The sequence below is a fragment of the Pogoniulus pusillus genome, chromosome 25 (assembly GCF_015220805.1).
Source record: "Pogoniulus pusillus isolate bPogPus1 chromosome 25, bPogPus1.pri, whole genome shotgun sequence".
NCBI classification, from domain to species: domain Eukaryota; kingdom Metazoa; phylum Chordata; class Aves; order Piciformes; family Lybiidae; genus Pogoniulus; species Pogoniulus pusillus.
This window is the reverse complement of record NC_087288.1, coordinates 6,268,163-6,293,073: the sequence shown is the minus strand read 5'-3', so window position 1 is coordinate 6,293,073 and position 24,911 is coordinate 6,268,163. Positions and strand designations below refer to the sequence as shown.

The 24,911-nt window shown below is 46.2% G+C and overlaps 1 protein-coding gene across 41 annotated transcripts in view; it reads right to left on the bottom strand.

Moving 5' to 3' along the window:
- Positions 1–21,854, bottom strand: part of NRXN1 (neurexin 1) — an 841,287-nt gene extending 819,433 nt beyond the window's left edge. For 27 of the 41 annotated variants that reach the window (XM_064164258.1, XM_064164279.1, XM_064164265.1 and 24 more), the window contains exons 1-2: positions 21,692–21,831; positions 16,599–18,086 (exon numbers count right to left, since the gene is read on the bottom strand). In XM_064164258.1, coding sequence (XP_064020328.1) covers positions 16,599–17,337 — 739 coding nt within the window. In that variant the 5' untranslated portion in view covers positions 17,338–18,086; positions 21,692–21,831. Of the gene's footprint in view, positions 1–2,421; positions 2,672–6,131; positions 6,253–16,153; positions 16,380–16,598; positions 18,087–21,663 lie in introns of those variants that run through there. The other 14 variants (XM_064164294.1, XM_064164293.1, XM_064164292.1 and 11 more) reach the window with 11 other exon arrangements.
- Positions 21,855–24,911: the final 3,057 nt, after the last annotated feature.

Below are 24,911 nucleotides of genomic sequence, written 5' to 3'. Positions count from 1 at the left end.
GGTTCTCCTCCCCCTCTACTCTGCCCTGGTGAGACCTCACCTGCAGTACTGCATCCAGTTCTGGGCTCCCCAGTTCAGGAGGAACAGGCATCTACTTGAAGGACTTCAGTGGAGGGTTATAAAGATCATGAAGGGGTTGGAGCACTGCCTGATGAGGAGAGGCTGAGGGACCTGGGACATTTTGGTCTGGTGAGGAGAAGACTTAGAGGGGATCTAATAAATGTTTATAAATATCTGAGGGCTGATGGTCAAGGAGGGGACAAACTCTTCTCGGTTGTGCTCTGTGATAGGACAAGAGACAATGGAGGTAAACAACAGCACAGGAAATTCCACCTCAATATGAGGAAGAACTTCATTACTGTAAGGGTCACAGAGCACTGGGACAAGTTCCCAGAGAGGGTTCTCTGGAGGCTTTCAAGCCCTGTCTGGATGCATTCCTCTGTGACCTGCACTAGATTCTCTGCCTCTGCTCTGGCAGGGGTTTGGATTCACTAATCTCCAGAGGTCACTTCCAACTCCTAACATCCTGTGAACATAAAGATAAGAATTGCATTTCTGGCTCTTATGTACTGAAAATGGTTTATGGCTTTACTATTCCTCCTGCAGAAAATTGACAGGAAGAGTTCAAGAAGTATTATGAGATAAAGTCTTTGCATGGCAACACTGAGGCAGAAGGTGTGCACATATACTGCTTAGATTTTACTTTCAATCTCAATTAGTTCCCTGGGGGAAAAAAAAGTTCTGCAATACAGTAAAACAATTTTGTGTGAGGCTTCATTTACTTATTTGTTTAACAGACACACTAGAGAGGAAGATCAAGCATAGTAATTAAAGAAAATCAAGAGTGACCCAGCATAGTGGAGATGTCTTCTTATTTTAGTCTTAAAACAAAATATATTTGATTTAGTCACCAAAAAAAATGTATCTCAGCTGAAAACCTGACATTTATGTTAGCAGGAGAATCTCCCCAAGGGAACTCTAAGGAAGTTTCATTTCCATTCTGATTCCTTTTGACTTTTGTCTTATTTTGAAGCAGAAATATAAAACTCATTTGGGCAGCAGTAATTTGGCTTTCAGGGTTAAGCCTTTTGCCAACCCTTTGAAAACTCACCAGAATCTGCTCATCCTGCAAACGTTCTCAAAAATAGCTTTGCACAATGTTCATAGAGTCACAGAATGGTTTGGGTTGGAACGGACCTTCAAGATCATCCAGTTCCAACTCCTCTGCCACGAGCAGGGACACCTCCCACTAGAACAGGCTGCTCAAGGACCTGGCCTGAACACCCTCAGGAAGGGGGCATCCACAACCTCCCTGGGCAACCTGTGCCAGTGTTTCACTACCCTCACTGAAAAGAATTTCTTCCTAATCTCCAGTCTCAATCTAACCTCTTCCAGCTCAAAACCACTGCCTATCATTCTGTCACTACAAATCCTTGTGAAAAGTCCCTCCCTAGCTCTCCTGTAGCTCCTTCAGGTACTGGAAGGCTGCTCTGAGCTCTCCCTGCAGCCCTCTTTTCTCCAGGCTGAACAGCTCCAACTTGCACAGCCTGTCCCCATAGTGGAGCTTCTCCAGACTTCTGATCTTCTTCACGTCCTCCTCTGGACCCTCTCCAACAGTTCCATGTCCTTCTTAGGATAGGGGCCCCACAATTGGACATAGTGGTCCTGGTGGGGCTCACGAGAGAACAGAGAGGAAGAATCACTTCCCTGATCCTGATGGTCATATCTTGTCAGTGGAGATGTCTTACATTGTATTATGAAACTCCTGAGCAAGTGCTTGGACTCTGATTGCATGCTTCAGCTTCAACCTCCCCAGGTCTTCCCTATCATTGGAAATGCTGTAGCCTGTGCTAAGTCCAGCTATCCAGTTTTGGAGCAGGGGGAGCGTCAGCACATCATCAACATCCCTGCTTGGAATGGGGCCTCTGGAAAAGATGCTTCCTCATTAAAGAGCAGAAAACACAAAGGCTGGGGCTGGGATATCTGAGTGGGAGCAGTGTTTTAAATAAATCCATAAAAAAAATACACACACTGAGTATTTTACTACCTTGAAAGAAAGTTGTTTAGGTTGCAAAGTCAAAAATAGCAGTGTGGAGACATAAGGCTTCTTATGTAACTGTATTCATATATGTTATGATATAGCCTTTAATTATAGACTTTAATGCAATTGTCTCCAGAGCCTCCTTGGCTTGTTCTCTACACAGAAGAGCTCTATTCTTAGCAATAGGCAATGACTGAGTAATGAAGAAAGCTGTGGTGCCAACAAGCACTACGCCTGCCCCTGCAACGCAAGACTCCTGCCTAAGGGGGGGGGGGGGGGGGGGGGGGGGGGGCTAGCACAGAGCAAGGAGAGGGAAACACTGCCTCGAAGATACAGAGTGGGTTGGGTTGGAAGGGAGCTTAAAGATCATTTTCCTCTCATCCTATCACTACAAGCCCTTGTGAAAAGTCCTTCCTCAGCTTTCTTCTTCAGATACTGGAAGGCCACTGTAAAGTCTCCCCCAAGCTTTCCCCATGCTAAACAGCCTCAGCTTTCACAACCTGAAGTGTCCAGGTTTTTAAAGACAGGCATTATCTACCTGGTCATTTCTTAAGCTGATGAAGGCACCAGCATCTTCAGGGGGTATGCCTCACTGGATATCCCAGGATATGCAGCGCTCATCAGTCAGACCTGGAATTGGGAGTCAGTGTGAGCTGTGCTTGGAAGCTGCAGAGGATGCTTAGAGCATGCAGTGTTCTATGTGAAGTTCTCAGGAACACTCATCTTGTGCACTCTGTTTTAACCTGCAGTCTCTTGCCTTGGTCCTCTCCAGCTGGCATAATAGCATCTGGCATCTTACATGAACATTGCCTAATTCTTAATACTTGTGTGGCAGCCTCGATATTGTTGTTATGAAAAAGCCTAGGGAACAGTTAATAATTCCTCTTCAGAGCTGGTTTGAATATGGAAGATAAATAAGGCTCAGGGCTAGCCACTGAACAGCAAAGAGAAAACAAAATATTGAAGAACTTCTTATCCAGATGATGCACTGAATGAGGCAGAAAGCTTGAGGAAAAAGTGGTATGTGAGCATGTAATTAGAGATTATTGCATAATGGATACTCAGAAACAGAGGAAATTAAAATCGTACAGTAGCTTTTCTCCTGACAGCTCATAGCTTTTAAATGCTTCCTTTGGTAAACTTAGTAATGTTGTCAGAGCAGGGTGCATCAAGGAAACTCTGTCCTGCAGGTCTAAGGAGGTGCTCCTGCCCCTCTGCTCTGCCCTGCTGAGACCACGCCTGCAATACTATGTCCAGGTTTGGGCTCCCCACTTCAAGAGAGACAGGGATCTGCTGAGAGAATCGAACAGAGGCTACAAAGACGACTGGGGGACTGGAACACCTCTGCTATGAAGAAAGCCTGAGAGCCCTGGGGCTGTTTGGCTTGGGGAAGAGAAGGCTTATCAACATCTATAGATATCTGAGGGGTGGGTGTCAAGATGAAGGTGCTGGGCTCTTTTGGGTGGTGCCCAGTGACAGGACAAGGAGCAACAGGTACAAGTTGGAGCACAGGAGGTTCCACCTCAACATGAGGAGAAGCTTCTTTGCTGTGTGGGTGATGAAGCCCTGGAGCAGGCTGCCCAAAGAGGTTGTGCAGTCTCCTTCTCTGGAGACATTCCAAATCCATCTGGATGCACTTCTGCATGACTTGCCCTTGGTGGTCCTGTTGTGGCAGGGTGGTTGGACTGAATAATCTCTAGAAGTCCCTTCCAATCCCCTAACACTGTATGATTCTGTGCAGCATGTTAATACAGGCTAGACTGACACCCCTACCTTTATTGATCTGTAAGCTCGCCTGAGTCAGACTGAGCAATGCTTAAAACACCTGTGCACTATATCCCTACCTAAGTACAACAAAATGAGTCTGGAGATTGGTTCAAACATGTAGACTGGAAATGAAAGAAAGGAATACATAAAGGGTCTATTTTCAAACTGCAAGCATTTTAATATCCCAGCAGCAAGGGTGGGAAACAGGGGTAGGATACAAAAACGTATTTGGCTGTTCATTCATAATATTACAAGGCAAAAAAAAAATCATGCATGTTCTTATTTTGCCTCTTAAGATATAGAAAAATTAAAGGTCACTCAGGAACACATCCATGTGGGTTTGGAATGTCTCCAGAGATAGAGACTCCATGACTTCTCTGGGTAGCCTGCCTCTGTCATCCTTAAATCAAAAAGGTTCCTCCTCATGTTTAGATGGAACTTCCTAGGTTGAAGTTCATGCCCAGTGCTCCTTGTCCTGCTGCTGAGCACCACTGAAAAATGCCTGGTCTCATCCTCCTGACACTCACCCTTCAAGTAGTGATAAGCATTCATAGAATCAACCAGGTTGGAAGAGACCTCCAAGATCATCCAGTCCAACCTAGCACCCAGCCCTATCCAATCATGAGATCCTCCCTCAGACTGCTCTTCTCCAAATTAAAAGGCCCCAGTTCATCATAAAAGAGATGTTCCAGAATCCTGAGCAACTTTGTGGCCCTTTGCTATGCCTTCCCCAGCAAGTCTGTGTTCTTACTTTATAATGGCTTCATATATTAATTAATATACTAGCTTCAAGAGGCACCAAGCCTCATTTCCACAGACACAGGAGGAGTACCAGGACAAATATTCTTACTTCCTCAACTGACAGGAGCTGAGAGAGAGCAGGGTTAGATCTTAGGAAGAACTTCTTCAGTACAAGGGTGGTGAGACTTTAGAATAGGCTGCCCAGGGAGGCTGTAGATGTCTCACCCCCAGGGTGTTCAAGGACAGGTTGGATGAAGCCTTAAGCAATCCAGTCTATCTGAGAGGTGTCCCTGCCCATGGCACAGAGGTTGGAACAGATGATCTCTGAGGTCCTTACCAACCTGAGCCATCCTATGGTGTGTTTGGTTTTCCCATAGGGACAAATCAGACCAAAATGTCATTTACTTGCATTGTACATCTTAAACTATGGAATCATATGCCACAAAATCCACCAGCGTGACTCAGGGATCAAAAAGGGGATACCAGAGATTTGTTTAACCATCAGACCCTTTACACACTTGAATGATTTATTCTGTGCAAGGATGGTCCTCCTCATTTAATGACTGCAATGATATTTAAAACAAGACAATGGGATCCAGTCAATGAAGAGGATAAAATCTCTAAATGTTTGAGCATAAAAATATGGTTGTCAGGGGATTTGCAAGAACAGCAGGTCAAAAGTCCTATTACAAAATAAACATTTCTCTGCCACTGGAACTTCCTGAGTTTGAAAATCCCTAATATGAAAAATAAGAATAAACATTGGGCTGTATTGCTTAAATGCTCAACTTATTATAATGTCACATTCAGTTGTTTAGCTGCTGGAGAGGAAAGCACATAAGTTCAAGGTTCTGTAACTAATTTTCATCACAGCTGCTCCTCCAAATACCTCAGATAAAGAACAGTGACAAAAAAACTCCCACAGAAATTCCTGGAAAATATCACAACTAATACAGCATTCATGGAAAACTACTGAAGTTATGAGTCAACAAGGAAATAGATTCAATTTGTACTTTCTTCTAGGTGAACCGTGTCCAGCTCTGGGGCCCCCAACACAAGAGACACATAGACCTGATGGGTCGGGTCCAGAGGAGGGCCACAAACATGATCAGGGGGCTAGGAGACTTCTCCTGTGAGGACAGCCTGAAAGAACTGGGCCTGTTCAGTCTGGACAAGAGAAGGATGCAGGGAGACCTTAGAGCTGCATTTCACTATCTGAATGGGGGGGGACACACACCTACAGGGAGGCTGGGGAGGGACTGTTTAGAAGGGACTATGGTAATAGTACAAGGGGCAATGGTTTGAAAGTGGAGCAGAGGAGAAGACATCTGGAGGAAGTTCTGCATAATGAGAGTGGTGAAGCACTGGAGCAGGCTGCCCAGGGATGTGGTTGACGTCTCAAAGATCCTTAGAGACATTCCAGATCAACCTTGCTGTGTCCTTGGGCAGCCTGATCTAGCTGGAGGTGTCCCTGCTGAGTGAAGGGGGGCTGGAAAAGATGACCCTCGGGGGGTCCTTTCCAACCCAATGCAATCTGTGAGTCTGTGAACTAGTGGGAAAATGCTGGTGTTTCCCTCCTAACACTGAAGTCAGGAATGCTTTACATAAGCACATAACAGCTGTAGTCAGAATTCTTCAGTGGATCTTTAACCAAACCAGAGAAATCCTTTGTCTGATGCTGAATGACAGCCCCAAATTTATCTCTGAAAATAAAACAAACACCTCACGTTCATTGCAATGCAATTTCACCACAGAAATTCTTTACTGCAGCAAGAATCCTATAAAACAAACTTCACCAAAAAATCAGCTCCTGGGAAGTTCAGCAACATTCATCTCAGAAGGATGCAGGAGAAGAGTATTGACCAGTTACTAGAAAAAATTATCTATAAATCTTTCTTATATCACCCCAGGGGAGTCTCAAAAATTAAGTGACAAGCAGCTATTGGTATAGAACTACCACTTTCAGCTGCCTCTCCTCTCATGAGACCATGTGAGGAAAACCAAGCTCACAGTAAGCCAAACAGTAATCTCTGTAAGCCTTCAGCTTCACAGAAACTTCCTGAAGAAATTCCACTTCTTTTCTAGGGGATGATGTCATGGAAAGGCCCTCCAGTACCTGACAAGGGCCCACAGGAGAGCTGGGGAGGGACTTTTTGTTTGGGCTCGTAGTGATAGGATGAGAGGGACTGGATTGAAGCTTGAAGAGGGCATATTTAGACTGGAGATTAGGAAGGAATTATTGACAATAAAGGGTGGTGAGACACTGGCACAGGTTGCCCAAGGAGGGTGTGCATGCTCTCTCCCCAGAGGTGTTCAGGGCCAGATAGGATGAGGCCTTGAGCAACCTGTCCTAGTGGAAGGTGTCCCTGGCCATGGTGAAGAGTTGGAACTAGACAATCGTTAACATTCTTTCCAACCCAAACCATTCTATGAATTTATGAACTTACAAATCTATGAAACACCTCCTTTGACAAAAAGGGTGGTTTTGTTTCCCATCTGTTGCTGAAACTAAAAAGCACAGAAGAGAAAGACCACCAACATGAAGGTCATTCTACATCAGAAATTAAGATGTCCTTCCAAAACTTTGGAGCTGTGACTTGTATCTCCAATTGGATAGTGTAATACCAACGACCTTCGTAACAGCTGCACACGCTCTGTTAATTACAAAATAGACACCACTGTCAGAAGAATCAGTCCAGTGCCTCTGGCTCTGAGCAACTGGAAGGCCTTTTTCTAGACCAAAAAGTCAAGATTTTTCATTTTAAGACCTTGTGCATTCTACCAGACTAAAAGCAATCTGCAAGTTGCACATCTCAGTAGCATCATTGCAGCGTAACACCAAGTCAGAATAAATTCTTCACACTTTGCAGTGGTAGCAATTGCAAAAGTGGTTTGACTGAATACACTGCCTGTTTTGTTGGAGTTTTCTGGGGTAAAACAAGTCTATTTTTTTCCCCATAAATCAAAGCCCCCTAAATGTAGAACAACCTTAGTGGTAACACTTTGCTTTCACAGCATGGTCCAGAAGCATGTATTAATGCACTGAATAATTATCATAATGATGCTGGTCATAAATATCTGGATTTATGAATAGTATTCTTCTCTGTAGATATTCCTGGGTGAATTCCACAGTCAGAATCAGCAGGTTATTTAATTTGTCCTGGATCCTTTCTGGTTTTCCAGTCCCACTGGAATAATAAGCTCAGATTCAGCAGGTTATGAGGCTTGCCCTAATTCTGAACTTGAGTCAATAGGACTTCAAATTGATTGCAATGGAAAATGAAAACAGAAATCATTTGCTGTTTATTAAGACCCAGCTAAATAGTTCCACATTCATAAACAACTACATAAAACCCTAATCTAAAATCCTATCATAGAATCCTAGAATGGCTCGAGTTGGAATGGACCTCAGAGATCATCTACTTCAACCTCCCTGACACAGGCAGGGACACCTCGCATTTAGACTAAGCTGCTCAAGGCCTCCAACCTGGCCTTGAAAACAACCAGGCAGGAGGCAGCCACAATCTCCCTGGGCAGCCTATTCTAGAGTATCACCATTCTCATACTGAAGAACTCCATCCAAAGATCCACTCTGACCCTGCTCTCCCTCAGCTTCAAACCATTCCCCCTTGTCCTGTCTCTTGACATCCTTTCAAGAAGTCCCTCTCCAGCCTTCCTGTAGACCAAAAGCAGGGAGAATGGCCAGGCCTTTGCATGAACCCACCACATACAATTACTTTGCAGTTTCACAGAAGATAACCTGAGCTGAAAGACTGAGTTCTGCACCTAAGATAATGCAATCCAGGCTGATAAAGTGCTTGTGATACTCTCAGATACTATCATCACAGTAGGGAAGGAGAAAGTGTCACTTGAGAAAGTGCACAGCTCTGTGGGAAAAAAGGTTACATTATTTGTTAAGGGATTTATATGTTATGATCTCAGGTCAGCACAGAACTGAAGGCATCAAAGTATTCTGCACTCTGACTTTGCTGGTCAGTTCTATATCCAACACAGCTGAGGGTGTGTCCTTCCAAATCCTCCGCTGAAAGAAGCATGCTTTGGGCTTTACAGTTTACTCCTCAGGTACAACATGGCACACGACACGTCAGAGTGCCCCTCACCCTTTGTGAAGGAAGACCATTTGCAAGTACACTGCAAGGCAAAAAGCTTGCCCAGAAGCAGACATATTCTAAAAGGAACACCAAGGCTTCTGGAAGATAAAACATCAGATTAATTCAAGCTACAGAGAGACATGAACCTTACTGTTTTAAATCAGTAATCAGTTTTGCTACGACTATTACAAGAGGCACAAACCTCACACGTGCATATGTTGTTAGCCTCTATATAAAGCTGTTTCTATCAGGAACCACTTCTACTTGCCAGCCTCTTTCCCCATTCCTATCCATCAGCTCTGTAACGATGATGGGATAAAATTATATGTTCTGTAATCCAAATGTTTGCCCACAACTCCTTGACTAGAATCTACTCTTAAAAGACTCCTAGGGAGCTAACCTGCAGCTGAGAAAAAAGATCAAGTACATTTGGTCTAAAATGCCTGTAAGCCTTGAAGTGTAATTACATGAAAATAGAGACAGCTTTATTATAGAATGCTGAAATTCTGAATGAGTATGATCAAACCCAACACACAAGGTCCTGTGCTGCTAGATGGCAGTTCCTCTAGCATATCAGCATTCTATCATTTCACAGAAACACAGAATGGTAGGGGTTGGAAAAGACTTCCAAAGATCACTGAGTCCAACTCCCCAGTCACAGCAGGATCACCCTGGGCAGGTCACACAGTAACACATCCAGGTAGGTTTTGAAAGTCTCCAGAGAAGGAGACTCCACAGCCTCTCTGGGCAGCCTGCTCCAGGGCTCTGGCACCCTCACAGAAAAAATGTTTCTCCTTACGTTCCTGTGGAACCTCCTCTGCTCCATTTTGCACCCAGTGCCCCTTGTCCTGTCATTAGACATCACTGAGCAGAGCCTGGCTCTCTCCCCCCAGCATTACCCTTCATAGCTTTCTAAGTCACTCCTCAGGCTCCTCTTCTCCAAGCTAAAGAGCCCCAGCTCCCTCAGCCTATCCTCAGCAGGAAGATGTTCCACTGCCTTCAGCATCTCTGCGGCTCTGCACTGAACTCTCTCACCTGAGGTCCTTGTAAAGAGGGGCCCATTTTTAAAATTAGCATGGAGCCTGCACCTTAGGCAGGCACAAAGGCAAGCAACAATCTCACTAAACAAATATTATTGATCCTGGGTAGTAAGGCACATGATACAGGTGTAAAGTGGTCTTTTGGAAGTCTTTCAACATCAGCATTTTGAAAAGATTAGCAATATTCAAGAAGCAGCCTTCTTAAAAGATAATATACCACAGCCTGCCAATTCCTAATTGGCAGTGACACAGTACTGAAACTGTTGTGACTTTACACCAAAGAGATATTGAAATCAATATCCTGGAATGCTGAATCTTAGCAAATCAAATAATTTATCAACTGGCATCAAGAAAGGGATGCAAAGTTCTGCCCAACTAAGTGAGAAGGACACGGTTTTGAAAGACTTTGGGATCACTTGACTACCTGCCCTTAAGATTCTGCCCTGACAAAAAAAAAACACTGTTTAGAAAGAGCAGACAAACCAATTCTGCCCTGACAGCAAAGTTACTGTTCAGAAATCTTAAATGAAATTCAAGTGTTAAATTAATCAAATCACCAGTGAATGCCACAGAAGCTTAGTGGAATCTCAAATGGATTTCCAGCCCTCCTCCTAAATCGGCATCACCCCAGTGGCCATTGGCACAGAGAAGAAATTCAGCATGCAGATAAAATGCTGATCATGTAGTCGACAGTCATACTGGAGATGATGATTATGAAGTGTAAAGCAAAAGGAGAGTTGTGCTCACAGGTTTTGCCAGACCTACTCAAGAACAATAAAGATCACGGTGGCTACTCTGTTAGGATTCATTATGGACAGTATCACAGTATGGTAGGGGCTGGAAGGGACCTTTGGGGAGCAGTGAGTCCAATACCCTCACCAAGAAGGTCACAACAGAACACATCCAAGTGGGTTTTGATTGTTTCCAGAGATGGAGATTCTACCTCCTTTCTGGTCAGCCTGTTCCAGGGCTCCAGCACCCTTAGAGAGGTTTGTCATGTTTAGATGGAACTCCTTACATTTAACACCTCACACTCAAATACACATACTGCAAAAGAGAATTAATGCCAAAATATGTTTTACTCAAGGTAGAAGAATTAATTGAAACATGTAAACTTTCAAAAATGTAGAATACTGGGAGACCTTTAGAGATGGTAAAGAAGTAAATATGCACAGCAAAGACTGATGCAACATATTCAGAACCCAAAGAAATCTAAATGCTGGCTAGTCTGAGACAGCTGGAGTTCCTTAAATAAATAAAGGGGGAAGAGGGGAAGAGGGGAAGAGGGGAATCATTTTCACAGCTCAAAGCAGAGCTGGTATCAGCTTCTGCATATCTGACAGGGAAGAAGGCATCTTCCAGTCAGCAGTTGCATGAACAGTCCTCACTTATTCCCTCACAAAACAGCAGCTCAGTAGAACAGTTAAAACTCAACACTTCTGAATGAGGAATGCTTTGAATTGAGAGAGTAGCTGTCTCTATACCATGCTACTACTGAAGCATGTAGGCAAGATACATTTCTAAAGGAGAAGTCATCCTACACACCATTTATTTTCCCAGTTACAGACAGACAAGCGGAAGAGCATGGAGTGACAGGAAGCTTGGGAGGAATTTCTCCCAAATCAAGATGTGTTACCTGCTTTATATTTCCTCCTGTTTTCTCAGGCAGGATACTAGACATGGTGAGGGTTATTAATACGACTGAGGAGGAAGGGAAAATTAAATACATGTATTTTTTTGTCTAAAGTTAGAGGATCATTCTTTTCTTAATTTACTATTTTAAATAAGGGGGTTGTTTCTGAAACTTGACCATAAGAAGCACAAGAAGAAAAGGAGTAAGCAGGCTCACTGATACGAATTATGTATTCTCCTTACCTGACTGAATTCCCTAAAAATCTGATTTTGCAGAGCAGCCTTTTTAGTGAACAGCTCTTCCTGTCACAGAATCAAGCCATACCACTTGATGTCCTTTCAGGGAGTAATAGTTTTTAGTGAATAGGTTGTGATGCATGTCAAAACGTTATCAGAGAGCTGATATGGCAATCAGGGTTTATTTTAATACCAGTCTTATTCCTAACTAAATTGATCATAATTTTGTGTATTTTTCCCTTGACTGAGTCACTCTTTCTACATCAAATAATATCCCCTTTTCTGTTTCAGTATTAAATAGAGCTCTGTTTTCTGTTTCAGAAGGCTCTTGCACTGTTTTTATTCACAGGAACAGGGACTCATCCTCAACAGAACTGCCACAGGGTGTATTTTCATATCCTGTGGACTGCACACCCCCAGCAAAACTCCAGTCCTTTTTCTGTGATTCATGCCAAAGCTCCCATCAAAAACTTTAGAACCTCTCCAAACAAAGGGCAGGAGTGAACACAATGAATTTGATTCCTTTCTGGTTTACGCTGATCTTACACTGGTGTAGTTCAGATAACATACAAATCAAGCTACTCCTGTTTTAGATAGATTCAAAAATCATAGAATTGCCAGGGTTGGAAAGGACATCAAGGATCATCTAGCTCCAACCCCCCTGCCATGGGCAGGGATGCCTCACACTAGATCAGGTTCCTCAGAGCCCCATTCAGCCTGGCCTTAAAAACTTCCAGGGATGGAGCATCCACCACCTCCCTGGACAAACTGTGCCAGTGCCTCACCACCCTCACGGTGAAGAACTTCTTCGTAACATCCAACCTGAATCTACCCACTTCTAGTTTTGCTCCATTCTCCTTAGTCCTATCACCACCTGAAACCTTAAAAGGTCCTTTCCCAGCTTTCTTGAAGGCTCCCTTGAGACACTGTAACAGTGAAGCCTACTGGGAATAGCTTTGTATATAACTAATAACTGGCCCTAGCCAGTCGAGTTTATACATAGCTGATAGTATCACTTAGCTGATTGGATCGTTTAACTGATAGCATCATTTAACTGGCACCATCACTATGGGTCTTCCAAAATGAACAAACTTGACTCAAACTTCACTCACCTAAGAAAATCTTCCTTCAGGATAAATAAGGAGATTTGCAAAGATGACAATATGCAAAAAGCCTACCACACCTTTTTTTTTTTTTTCCTTCACAATAAATTCTATTAAAACTTGCATGCTAAGCCCTGAAACAATGACTGTAAATTCTGTGATTCTATAAATCAATCATTTCTAATCTCTCAAACATCTCAGTCAGGATACAGGATTTCTGAAAGGTTCTCTTTGTTGCTGAGGATATTGATTCCTAAAGTTCTTGTTATGCTGTCAAGACAGTTTATCAGACAGCAGATGCAGAACTGCACTAAACCCAAGACAGAAATAAATATATATATATATATATATAATTATAAAAACTGTTTTTAAAATCCAAAGAAGAGATTATCTAGGGATGGCATTTTATCTTCAAAGACTATCTAACAATTGCTTCTTAGTTTTTGAAGAGTACCTAGTGATCGCTTTTCATCTTTAAAGCATATCTAATGATCACTTTTCATCTTAAAAGAAAGAAATAAATAAAGGGACATGAGGTTGCAATTTCACATAAAAGTAGAAAGTTGGCAATTTCCACACACACTCCCCCCTCATCTAAACCATTTGCAGGCAAACAGCAAAACAAGAGAATGAATGAAAAGTCAGAACACCCACTCCAGATCCTTGCCCTCTTAATATGATTCTCCACCCTTCAAAAGTGGCAACCTCTTAGGGAGGTTTGTAGGGAATTACACATGCCAGAAAGGGAGGAATAAAATTCAACCCCATCATTTCTGCTCTGGCTACAAAGAACCAAACAGTAGCCAAGGTTTCTTTCTTGGTAGACAGGATGGTGGTCCCTGTGTCCTCCTGCCTTTGCTGTTTCTTACAATATTAACTCTTGGCAGACAGGATGGTGGTTCCTGTGTCCTCCTGCCTTTGCTGTTTCTTACAACATTAACTCTTGGCAGACAGGATGGTGGTCCCTGTGTCCTTCTGCCTTTGCTGTTTCTTACAATATTAACTCTTGGCAGACAGGATGATGGTCCCTGTGTCCTTCTGCCTTTGCTGTTTCTTACAATATTAACTCTTTCATAAAAGAGTTCAGCATCTTTAGCTGCACACAGGAGTAGCTACTACTCCCCTCCATCAAAACCTGCCCAAGGGGACTATCTTTTCCCAGTCAACAGCATAGGACTATTTCCATTCTATTGCTATATCAGTGAAAATGTTGCCTCCTGTTTCAGATTAAATCAGAACCTGGATACTTGATTACCCTTTTCTGAGAAAGTGCACTAAAAACCTACAGTCTTGCTAGGGTGCTAAAAATCTTAAGTCTTATTATTATCTTACAAGGCTTCTTAGTGGTCAAGAGATGTGAGAGAACAATCTTGATCCCAGTCATGTCAGTTATAAAATTCTCAGTATTAGAACAAAGCCATAAATTTGGGGGATTCTAAGTATTATTTTCAGTGTTATCTTCCTTCAGGGTGCATTAAAAAAATTAATACATATTTATTTCAATAACATTCAATCTAAGCATAAAAATGGTCCTAAAGAAATAGCTATTGAGATTATTTGATATGTATTTATTTCAGTAACATTCAATCTAGGCATAAAAATGGCCCTAAAAAACAGTCACTGAGCTTATTTAATATGTATATTTCACTAATATCCAATCTGAACGTAAAAATGGTCCTAAAAATGGCCATTGAGCTTATTTGATATGTATTTGTTTCAAAACCATTCAATCTAAATATAAAAATGGTCCTAAAAATGGCCATTGAGCTTATTTGATATGTATTTGTTTCAAAAACATTCAATCTAAATATAAAAGTGGTCCTAAAGAAATAGCTTTTGAGCTTATTTGAGATGTATTTATTTCAATGACATTCAATCTAAACATAAAAATGGTCCTAAAAAATAGCTATTGAGCTTATTTGATATGTATTTATTTCAATAACATTCCATTTAAACACAAAAATGGTCCTAAAAAATATAACCATTGAGCTTACTTAATACGTATTTACTTCCATAACATTCAATCTAAACATGAAGATGGTCCTAAAATAGCTACTGAGCTTATTTGATATGTATTTATTTCAATAACATTCAACCTAAACATAAAAATGGTCCTCAAGAAATAGCTATTGGGCTTACTATTGCACAAAGAAATGAGTTTATCAAATACTACATTTAATATATATTACATATTGTAAATAACTTCAAAGAAACCAACTCCTGTTGAAGTTAGAATATAAATGCCTAATAATAATATAGAAAAGGCCACTGCTGCTTCAACCAAGTTTCTACACCTCTTAACTTCCCTTACATCTCCTAATTTTCCTTTATCTTCTTTTGATTTTTAATAGTCCCTAACTCAAAGATGCTAAACCAACTTCTTATTTCTCATCCTCCTCTCAGCTTAACCCTCTGTAGTCCCACCTATAAAAACTGCACATCCAAATACTGGATCCATTGGTATGATCTCACCTGATATATAAGGAATTGGAATTTAGAGCTTCTGGGACTGTGCTATTGAAAGCACCACCTATCATTTGCTCTTCACTTATTAAGAATTATTTTTAAATCTTAATATTTTTGCTTTTTGTGTTGTTTTTTTTTTTTTAATGAATGGCAGATGGGAGGTAAACAGTTGATAAACAGGATGCAAAACGACTGTAGTGTTTTGAGTACTGACACTAAGGACAGAAGGTGTTACATAATAAAGCACAGTCACAAATGATGTTTTCTTGCTTATAATGAGTGAAATCTGATAGAAATGCTAAGGGCAAATTGTTCAGCCATAAATGTCAAACAGCCACTCAGTGAAGATCTTCATTTGGCCTTGATAATATCTTATTTACTATTTTTTACCTTTTAACATTTCCAACTTAGGTCTCTGCTCTCCACTTTTGCCATGATTCTATTTTCCTTTGATACATTTGCTCTCATTTCACCCATAAACCTTCAAATCCTCATCTAGTCACACAACACAGGTAACTTCTACACTTAAGCAGCTGCAAGCAAGGATAGATTTGCTAGCAAAATGATGGAAAATAAATAAAGCAAGCCCTAGATGCATCTGCAAAGTAAATGCTGACACTCCTTTCACTCACCAAAAACAATGAGCCTCGAATACGAAGCATGTTTTACACTGTGATTCAGCCGTAGATGGTATCTGTAAAATGCTGCTTTTCTAAATCCCTCTTTTCCTTGGTAAAATATTCATTCATTTTGTGGTCTTGGAGAATGCACATCCTCCCCTCACCCCTTACCCTTTTGTATTCTCTCTGTCTGACTGGCACGGTGAATCGCTCAATACACTGCAAGGCGGTACCCTTCGCGCTCGTGTCAAAGCACAACCCTCTGCTGAAGATTCCTCATCCCCAGCAACAATTTCAGGAACTCACAAGTAAATCACTGATTTGATTTCAACCACGTATCAGAGGCAGTTATCAAGTGCCAAGGGGACTCTGCGTCTTCCCTAACCTACAGAAATCAACCCAGGTCGGTTTTTTGCATTCAATTCAGTAAAATTCCACCGCTTCCACGCAGTGTGACTATTCCCACCCCCCGACTTCAGCCAAGCATCGTGCTGGCTAACCCCTCCTACTCAGGTAACACCCAGAAGCCATCTTTCCTCTGCCTGGGACGAGCCTAAATCACACCCCGCCTCTGGGAGACACCAAACACCCTCCTCCTCGTCTTCCTCCTCTCACGCAGCCTCGAAGAGAACAAAAGAGCAATAGCACCATGGTCAGCCTCAGAGACACAGGGAGGGCAGAGAGGGGAAGGCAGGGAAGAGGGGAGCTGGAGGCTCAGCAGGGAGGGAGGGGAGATCCACTCATACAGATGAAACTCCATGCAAGCCTGGCCTCCTACCCATCCCCTCCAGGGAGCCATGGGGAAGGGGGCGGTGGGGCGAGCTGAAATGGCACCTTACCTTCACTGCAGTCCTTGCCCCGAAAGCCCGTTTGGGAGCAGTCACAGACGGCCTGGTCGTTGAGCACGGAGCAGACACCCCCGTTGAGGCAGACGTCCTCCCTGGCGCACAGGCGGCTCTGCTCATCATCCAGCCGCACCTCCTGGCTCTCCACTGGCGACGCCTGCGTGTAGTTGACCCGGACATCCGTTATCCAGCCCTTGAAGGGCTCCCTGTCCTTTACAGAGGACAGCGTCAGCTTTAGCGTCGCTGACCGCAGCTCTGGTGGGAGCCCCCCTAAGAAGAGGCCGCTAAAGACAGTCATGTCCCGCCGCTTGGACTTCACTTCCACCCACTTGGCTTCGGCCCGGTCAATGATCAACGTCGTGTTCTTGAAGTGGCGTCGGATGACAACGGCGTGCCAGAGGTTGTCGTTGACCGCAGTGTCGGAGAGCAGGGTGGCAGGCTCAGCACAGAAGATGGAGAAGCTGAGCTGCAGCCGCCCGCCTTGGGTGAGGATGAGCTCCAGGAAGTCGCAGAAGCCCTCATCATCAAAGTAGAGCACCAGCCCGCTGGAGCTGCGCGTCTTCATGTTGAAGCTCATCTCACTTTCGCAGCAGGCATTCCACTTGGGGAAGCGGGTCCACTGGCCCTCAGCCCCCGGGAACTCCAGCCCGCTGCCCAGCTCGGCCCAGCAACCCAGCAGCAGGGCCAGCCAGAGCAGCAGGCAGCCCCCGCGCCGCACCAGCGCCGGCCCCATCCTGCGCGGCCTGGGGCGGGCGAGTGGGGCGGCAGGGCCGGCGGGGGACGGCACTGGGGCCCCGGTGGCAGACAGGGTAAAATCTTGCCGGGCACAGGCCACGCTGGAAAGTCTGGGCACGCTCACCCCCGCCCCCACGTGCGGGGGTCACTGCAGAGGACTCCCTGGGGCAGGGGGCTGCGAGTGCCCCACAGGATGGGGTTTAGGGCCACCAGAGGGGACCTGCACCTGAGGGAAGATGCCGTTGAGTCTCTTCACTGCTTGGCCAGGGTTCGCAAAAGGTGTCCAGGAGTGGGTGAGTCAGCAGAAATTTTTCCCAAAGCAAACATTACCAAACTAGGAGAAAAACCAAGAGCGGTGGCAAAACCCTCCTCCAAGTGGATCCACCAACTCAGCAAGACTGTAGCAATATCCCAGCACGTGCACACCTCTTTTTACATCCTCTCTGCCAGCTGTAGTTTCCCAGGAAGCCAATTACCAATCCCAGCGCTGCCTCCCTAGGACAGATCCTCTTGTCAGATCACGGACTGTCTGCCATGGTGCTAGAGCAGCGTCAGCAGATGACAAGACTCATCGCTCATGGTTTCCTGAGCTGCCTCAATCCCAGTGGGGTTGAAACCCAGAAGCTGTCAAACAGCCGAGTGGCTACTTGACATGCAAAGCCTGACAGCTCCTCTTCTGTTTGCTTGCAAAAGGCCAAGGCTAAGATCCAGGGGGGGTGATTTTCCTCTATTGTTTCTGTTTCTAATCTGCAAGGAATTGAAACAGAATAATAAGAAATGATAACTAATAACATGTTAAATCACAAAGTTGATCAATAGTGGATGCTTGTGATTAATTTTTCTGTTCCCTGTTAGGAAAATGACTGCTGCTGTAATTTTGGAATTAGTGAGAAATCCTAGTAATCTGCAGCACTAAATCTAATTCTTAATGTATATACTTAGACCAGATTACATTTCCATGCCATAATCTATGTGTGAAGGACTTACCTTTCCAAAAGTTTCAGATATTTTAGTAGTACATTTTATTCTTACAAGAACCATGTCAAGAGGAGAGAGTGGTCTTTATGCTAGCATTTATTCAATGACAACAGCAAGCACCTGCAAAGCGCTAAAGTCCTATTCATGCCGACGATGCTACCAAGCCCAGTTCTAGTCCTTTCCAACACAGCTCAAAAACATATAAAGTGACCTAAGCTCCCAGCAGGAGCTGTCAGGTTTCGTTGTACATGGCACACCTACTGGTTTGTTTTCATGGGGTGAGCAAGAATTGCAATGGTTTCTTAGAAGGCTTTTTTTATTATTATTATTTCAAACCACATTTTATTCCCTGCCACCTGGTTTCTTTTAGTGCTGATACTCTCTGCTATGGCTGGGAAAATCCAATTCAAGGCAGCTCTGATGCTGACATTATTCACAATGCAGATCAGCTAATCCCAGGTGTTAGCCCTCCAAAATGGGCTGCAGTATTTCATGTCTGTTTACTCAGCTGCCTTTAAGAGGACAACTCCTCATTTTAAAAATAATATATATGCCACAGTTTGCTCTCTTCCTCTGAAGAGGTTTAAACATTTGAAGCATTTCATCTGAGAGGCTCCCTTCTCTGGTTTTCTCCCCCTAAGCCCCTATCTCATTTCTGGAATGTGGGTATTAGCAGATCTCTCCTCATGGAGGAGAGGCTCTTCAGCACCTCCCTCCCTCCCTGCTTCCCCTTCACCTCCCTCCCATTTTTCAGCCAGCAGCACTTAGACAGGCAGAATACCATGTCCAAAGCTGCTGTCAAGCGCTATGCTGGGCTAGTGTATGTGTCTTAGTTGGGAGAGGGGGCAGAGAGGAGCCTGCCAGGGCGAAAAACCTGCTTTAAAGCTGGCACACACCTCAGCTGCCTGCACCTGACACGTTTGAGAGGTGCTAAGTCACCTCCTACTCCCTCTTTATATTTAATTTCATTCCCCTAAACGTCAACACCTTTATTTTTGTTATTTGTCACATGCGATGCAGGCAAGAGCAGCAAAAAGCAGGCACGGAGAACCCCCAAACTTGGCGGGCAGAGGCCAGCCATGCAGTAGGCAGCAAATCGCCCCGTGGTTGTCCACTCCAACCCAGCAGGTGCCACCCCTCCCAGTACTGCTCCCAGCTGAGGGATTTCCGGCAGTTCCGCTTCAAAATGTGGTTCCCGGGAGGCTCCGTGGCAGGAAGGAGCCCCCGGTCCATTCCCCGCTGCTCCGGAGCCCGGCAGCCCCACTGCTCATCCCGGGCAAGGCGCGGGCAGGGCGCGGCGGGCTTGCGGCACAGCGGCCGAGCGGCCGCCCTGCCTTCAGCACCCAGAACAGCTCCGCCTTGCGCGGCCCGACGGGGCGGCGGCAGCAACCGGCCCCGGGCCCACTGCCGGCGGCTCCCTGTGCCCAGGGGTTTTCCCGCGGCCCCCACCCTGCTGGTGGCGTAAGACACGAGTGGAAGCCCTAGTGGGTGCAAAAGGGGCGAGGAGGGAAGCTACGGGGAACCGCGAAGGCCTCGCTGCGGCGGGGTGGGAGCGGATTTGGGGTTCGTGGGGTGGGGAGGGTGCTGAGTAAGGGTGTGAGACACGGTGTGTGTGGTCGGGAGGCGTTGTGAGAAATGACGGGGGGGGGAGGGGGGGTGTCCAGGCTGCGTGGGTGAAGAGAGATGGGGGCTGCACGCTGGTATGTGGGGAACGGTTGTACGGGGAAGGTGCGCGAGGTGTGTGTCACTGTAGCTGGGGCTGGGCTGGTCACTCCTAGGAAGCAAAGGGTGGTGAGGAAATGCGGAAGGTGCAGCGAGGGAGGGGGCGCGAAAGGGAAAGGGGCTGCACGGGAAGTGCGTGGGGAGCAGGGGCATCGCAGATGTGTGCCCAGAGCGGGGGTGGAAGCCGGGCAAGGACGCGAATGTGAGTGGAGTGTGTGCCAGAGCGATCCCTACAGGTGTCCGCGGAGAGCGGGGATCCCACCTCGAGAGCATCCCTGCCCGCCTCTGTCTGCGGCACCTGCCCTCTCCTCTACTCACACACACACAGCGGCAAGAGAGGCAGAGAGAAAGGCAGAGAAAAAGAGAGAAAGAAGAGATGGTGGTGAAGGAAGGTAGAAAAGAGAGAGAATGGAAGACTGGAAGAGGAAAGGAGAAAGACCCATGGAAAAAAGACAGCAAACAATCCCTTATTGATGACTGCCGGTATAATTCATGCGCTATCAGTAAACAGCACAGTCTTGTCTAGTCATTTCCAAAGCGGAGGGGCATTGCCATGCTCTAAAGAGAACAATGTATTAATGTAGATACGTCTCAGTTGGGCTCTGAAGTACCTGAGATCCCTCCCAGCAATGGATACTGTGTACACACGTATGTGGCGAGAAGCATACACAAACCAACAGAAATGGAGCTGCTGCACTCGGCGCCTCACCAGTGCAATAATAGGCTTCCCCCACCCCTCTACAACCGGTTTTATTTTCTTTTCTTACAAAAGAAAATTTATGATTTAGTCACAGGTGCCCCGATTGAGCCTTTCCAAATTAGAAAAAGAGAAAGAGAGAGAGAGAGAGACACCCATAGGTCGGTAAATCCTTAATAAAAGCCGGGCTCGGTTGGCGTGCACCAGCCTCGGCAGAATGCTCGGTGTACAGAACACACAGCATTGTCTCCGGCTGCGGGCAAGACCAGGGAGTTCACAAATGACCGGATGAAATGAAAGGCTCTGGGAAAGAACTGGAAAAAAATCCAACAACCGAAAAACCAAACCACCTTGCTGCTACCAAAGGGAGAAGCCCGCTAATTCAAAAGCAGACTTAACAGCATCATTAATCTCTTCCTTTCCACGTAATTTCCAGAATCAAATTCTTTGCTAAGCGGCTGGAAGGATCGATTTTGCTGCCCTCTCGGGCTGCAGCTGTATTTAAGACGCCTAGGGGATAATTTCTACCCCTTGGCAAGCGCCCAGCATCGGCAAGAAGCTGAGCACTTTGGGGCACATACCGAGGACAGCCGCGTGCCCCCTCTCCTCTTGGCTCACAACGCAAAATGTCCCAAATTCTCCATGCACAAACCCCCTCGCCTCTCCCAGACCACCGCCGCCGCTAAGTAACGGCAACGCTGCCACATCCATTGCCACCGCCACCCCGGCTTCCCGCTCCCCCGAGGCAGCTCACGCCGGGGAGAGCAGGCAGCGGATTGATTTTATTCCTTAAGTCTCACAGACACCCCCCCCCCCAACACCATCCCCTCCCCTCCTCCTCCCGCCTTTGCAAGGGATCATAAATCACCGCATCCAACCTTTCAACTTCTCCCTCCGCTCCACCATCTCCTTCTCCTCGCCATCTACCTTTGCACAACGCCACACGCAAACCCACCAGCCTGCCGCCGCCTCCTCCTTCTCTTCTTCGCCTTCCTCCTCCACCGCGGCCGTCGCCGCCGCCGCGGCAAAGCGCTGCTCGTGCTCCCTCAGCGCCGCCGCTGCTCGCGCTGCGGCCGCGCCTGACACCTGCGCGGGGTGCGCCGGGCGCGCGGGCCGGGGCTGCCTCTGCCGCTCGCCGACGGAGCGGCCGCTGCTGCGGGTGCGCGGCGGCGGCGGCAGCGGGCGGGGGCGGCCGCCGGGAGCTGAGGAGGGTGGGGGACGGAGGGGGAGGGGGGCGGCGCCGCCGTGTGACGCCGCCGCGCCCCGTCTGCCCGCCGGGGGCGGTGCCGAGCTCGCCGCAGCTCCCCCTGCGCGCCGCTCCGCGCGGTCTGCCCTGGCCCGCTAGGCCCCGCGCACCGCCGCCGCGGCCAGGTGCTGGGGACTGCGCCTGACGGGGAGCCGCCGAGGACAGTGCTAGGCCCGGGGCGACGCGGTGAGGGGCAGAGCTGGGTGCGTTGGCTCCGCAAGGCCAGAGGGTGATGAGTGTGCTCGGTGCCGCCGTGTGATGGAGCGGGAGCTGGCAGAGTGGTGCCGCTTTTTGAGCGTGAGATAGAGGCATCGAGTGTTTGGGTTGGAGAAGACCCTGAAGTCGTCGAGTCCAACCATTGTCAAACTCTACAAAGTTCTGAACTAATCTAAACCGTGGAATCACAGTCAGCTGACTGGAAAAGCCCTTAAGATCATTAAGTCCAACTACAGCCTAGTATCTCCCAGTACACAACTGTTGGACCATGTCCCTGAGCATCCCATGCAAATGTCTTTTAGACACTTTGAGGTGTGGTGGCTCCACCAGCTCCTGTTCTAATGCCTGATTGCCCTTCCAGTGATGAAATTTTTCCTAATATCCGGTGTAAACCTCCCCCAATGCGACTTGAAGCTACTTCATTTGTTACCTGGGAGGAAAGACCAACCTCCGTTTGGCTCCAGCCTCTTTTCAGGGAATTCTAGAGAGCAATGAGGTCTTCCCTCAGCATCCTCCACACTAAACAACTCCAGATCCCTTAGCTGCTCCTCCTTAGCCTTGTTCTCCAAACTCTTCACCAGCTTCATTGCCCTTCTCTGGACATGTTCTAGCACCTCAATGTCTTATAGAGGAAGCCCCAAAACTGAACACAGGGCTCAAGGTGTGGCCTCACCCAGTGTGGTGGTAAAACACCACACAGACTGGTAGCCACCTCTATGAGCTCCCCATCAAAAATTCCTACCTCTTTACATGTTTACACTTGTGGGTTTTCTTGTCTGGTCACTGTTGGTTTGTTTTGTTGGGGTTTTGTTGTTGTTGTTTGGGTGGTGGTGTTTTGTTTTAATGTGTGAGAGTTTCAAATGTTGTTGTTCTTATTGTTGCTGATGCTGTGTGGTTTTTTTTTTCCCAGAACTGAAGCTCGCTGGATTCTGCACAGCCTGTGGGAAAATGGAGGTATACACTTATGTAGTGGTTTGGGGAATTACCTGGCCCCCAAAAGGTGTGACGAGACCACACAAAATGGCTAGATGTGCAACCAAAGAATCACTGAGTAATAGGAGTTGGGAGTGACCTCTGAAGGTCATATAGTCCAACTCTCCTGCTAGACCAGGGTCACCCAGAGTAAATCACACAGGAGCCCATTCAGGAGAGTTTGGAATGCCTTCAGAGAAGAAAAGTCCAAACCCTCTCTGGGCATCCTGGTCCAGGGCTCTGTCACCCTCACAGTGAAGAACTTTTTCCTTATGTTTATGTGGAACCTCCTGTGCTCCACTTTGTGCCCATTGTCCCTCATCCTGTCACTGACCAGCACTGAGAAGTATCTGGCTCCACCCTCCTGATGCTTGCCCTTTAGATACTGACCAGCATGAATAAGATCTGCCACTGTCCCCTCTTCTCCAGGCTAGGGAGCCCCAGATCTCTCAACCTCTCCTCATAAGGCTGAGGTTTCAGTCCCCTCAGCATCTCTCTCCAGAGAGCAATGTTTAGGAAAGCCTGGTGTAGTGTTAACCCTGTCTGTAGGTTGCCTCCAAATGGTCACAAACAACTGGAACAATGGAAAGCTCTCCAAGATCACTTGATTGAACTGTGTAGCAAGCATTTGACTGTGCCAGACATGCTCAGTTGTGCCTGTCAGTTTGCCTTCTAACTTTGTACTCAATGGCCTACAGAAAGGTGATGAACTGATTGTTAAGTGGTTTGCTTGTAGCCTTAGGTCCTGGCATTTTCTGAGAATAAGAAAGGTGTTCGTGGTGCTAAACCTCACACAAGCATTCCAGCACTGGGGCATCCCAGAATTTTGTGAGAATGATTCATAGAGTCATAGAACGCTTTGGGAAGGAAGTGACCATAAAGATCATCTAATTCCAAACACCCCTGCCATGGGCAGGGACACCTCCCACTAGACCAGGCTGTTCAAGGCCTCATCCAGCCTGGCCTTGAACACCTCGAGGGAGGGAGGATACACAACCTCCCTGGGCAACCCCTTCCAGTGTCTCACCACCCTCACTGGAAAGAATTTCTTCCTAATCTCCAGTCTAAATCTGCCATCCCTCAGCTTCAAGTCTGTGTGACCATCCTTTTTGTTGTCCAAGGTATGAAAGTAGCAACTTAGTCTTGATCTGAAACTTCAGAAAGAAGTGTAAAAAAATTAATAAATCTTCTGCTGTGAGGATAGTCTGAGGGAGCTGGGCCTGTTCAGCCTGGAGAAGAGAAGACTCAGAGGGACCTTACGGCCGCATTCGGGTTGTGCCAGTTTGAAGCTAGCTGGGATATTTTGGTGAGAGGAATTAGTTGCTAGGCTGTGAGAAGGAAACAGTGGTGATGTCTACTTCACTCATAGGCTTGCTGAGATGTATAAACACAAGAACATAAACGTAGATAAGGGAGTTGCTCTTGGGCTCTGGTTGCATGCACTTCTCTCTCTAATTTGCTGCCTAACTAATCCATCTGCTTCCTAACCCCCCTGGCCAACTCTCCAAACTCACTTTGAACGTAAGGCAAATTCTGGGATAAAGTAGAGGGATGGAAAGAAGGTGGAAATGTGGTTGGGAGCACTTTCTGGGGACTCTGGTTTCTGGGAGGTCTGTGGTGTTTCTGTATTACTTTTCAACTTGTCTGTTTCTGTCTATAGCTGTATATTTTGTAAATACCTGCTTGGATATTGTGCTAAGCTGTAAATAGAAAGCTCAAGTCAATTTCCAGAGCAGTTGAG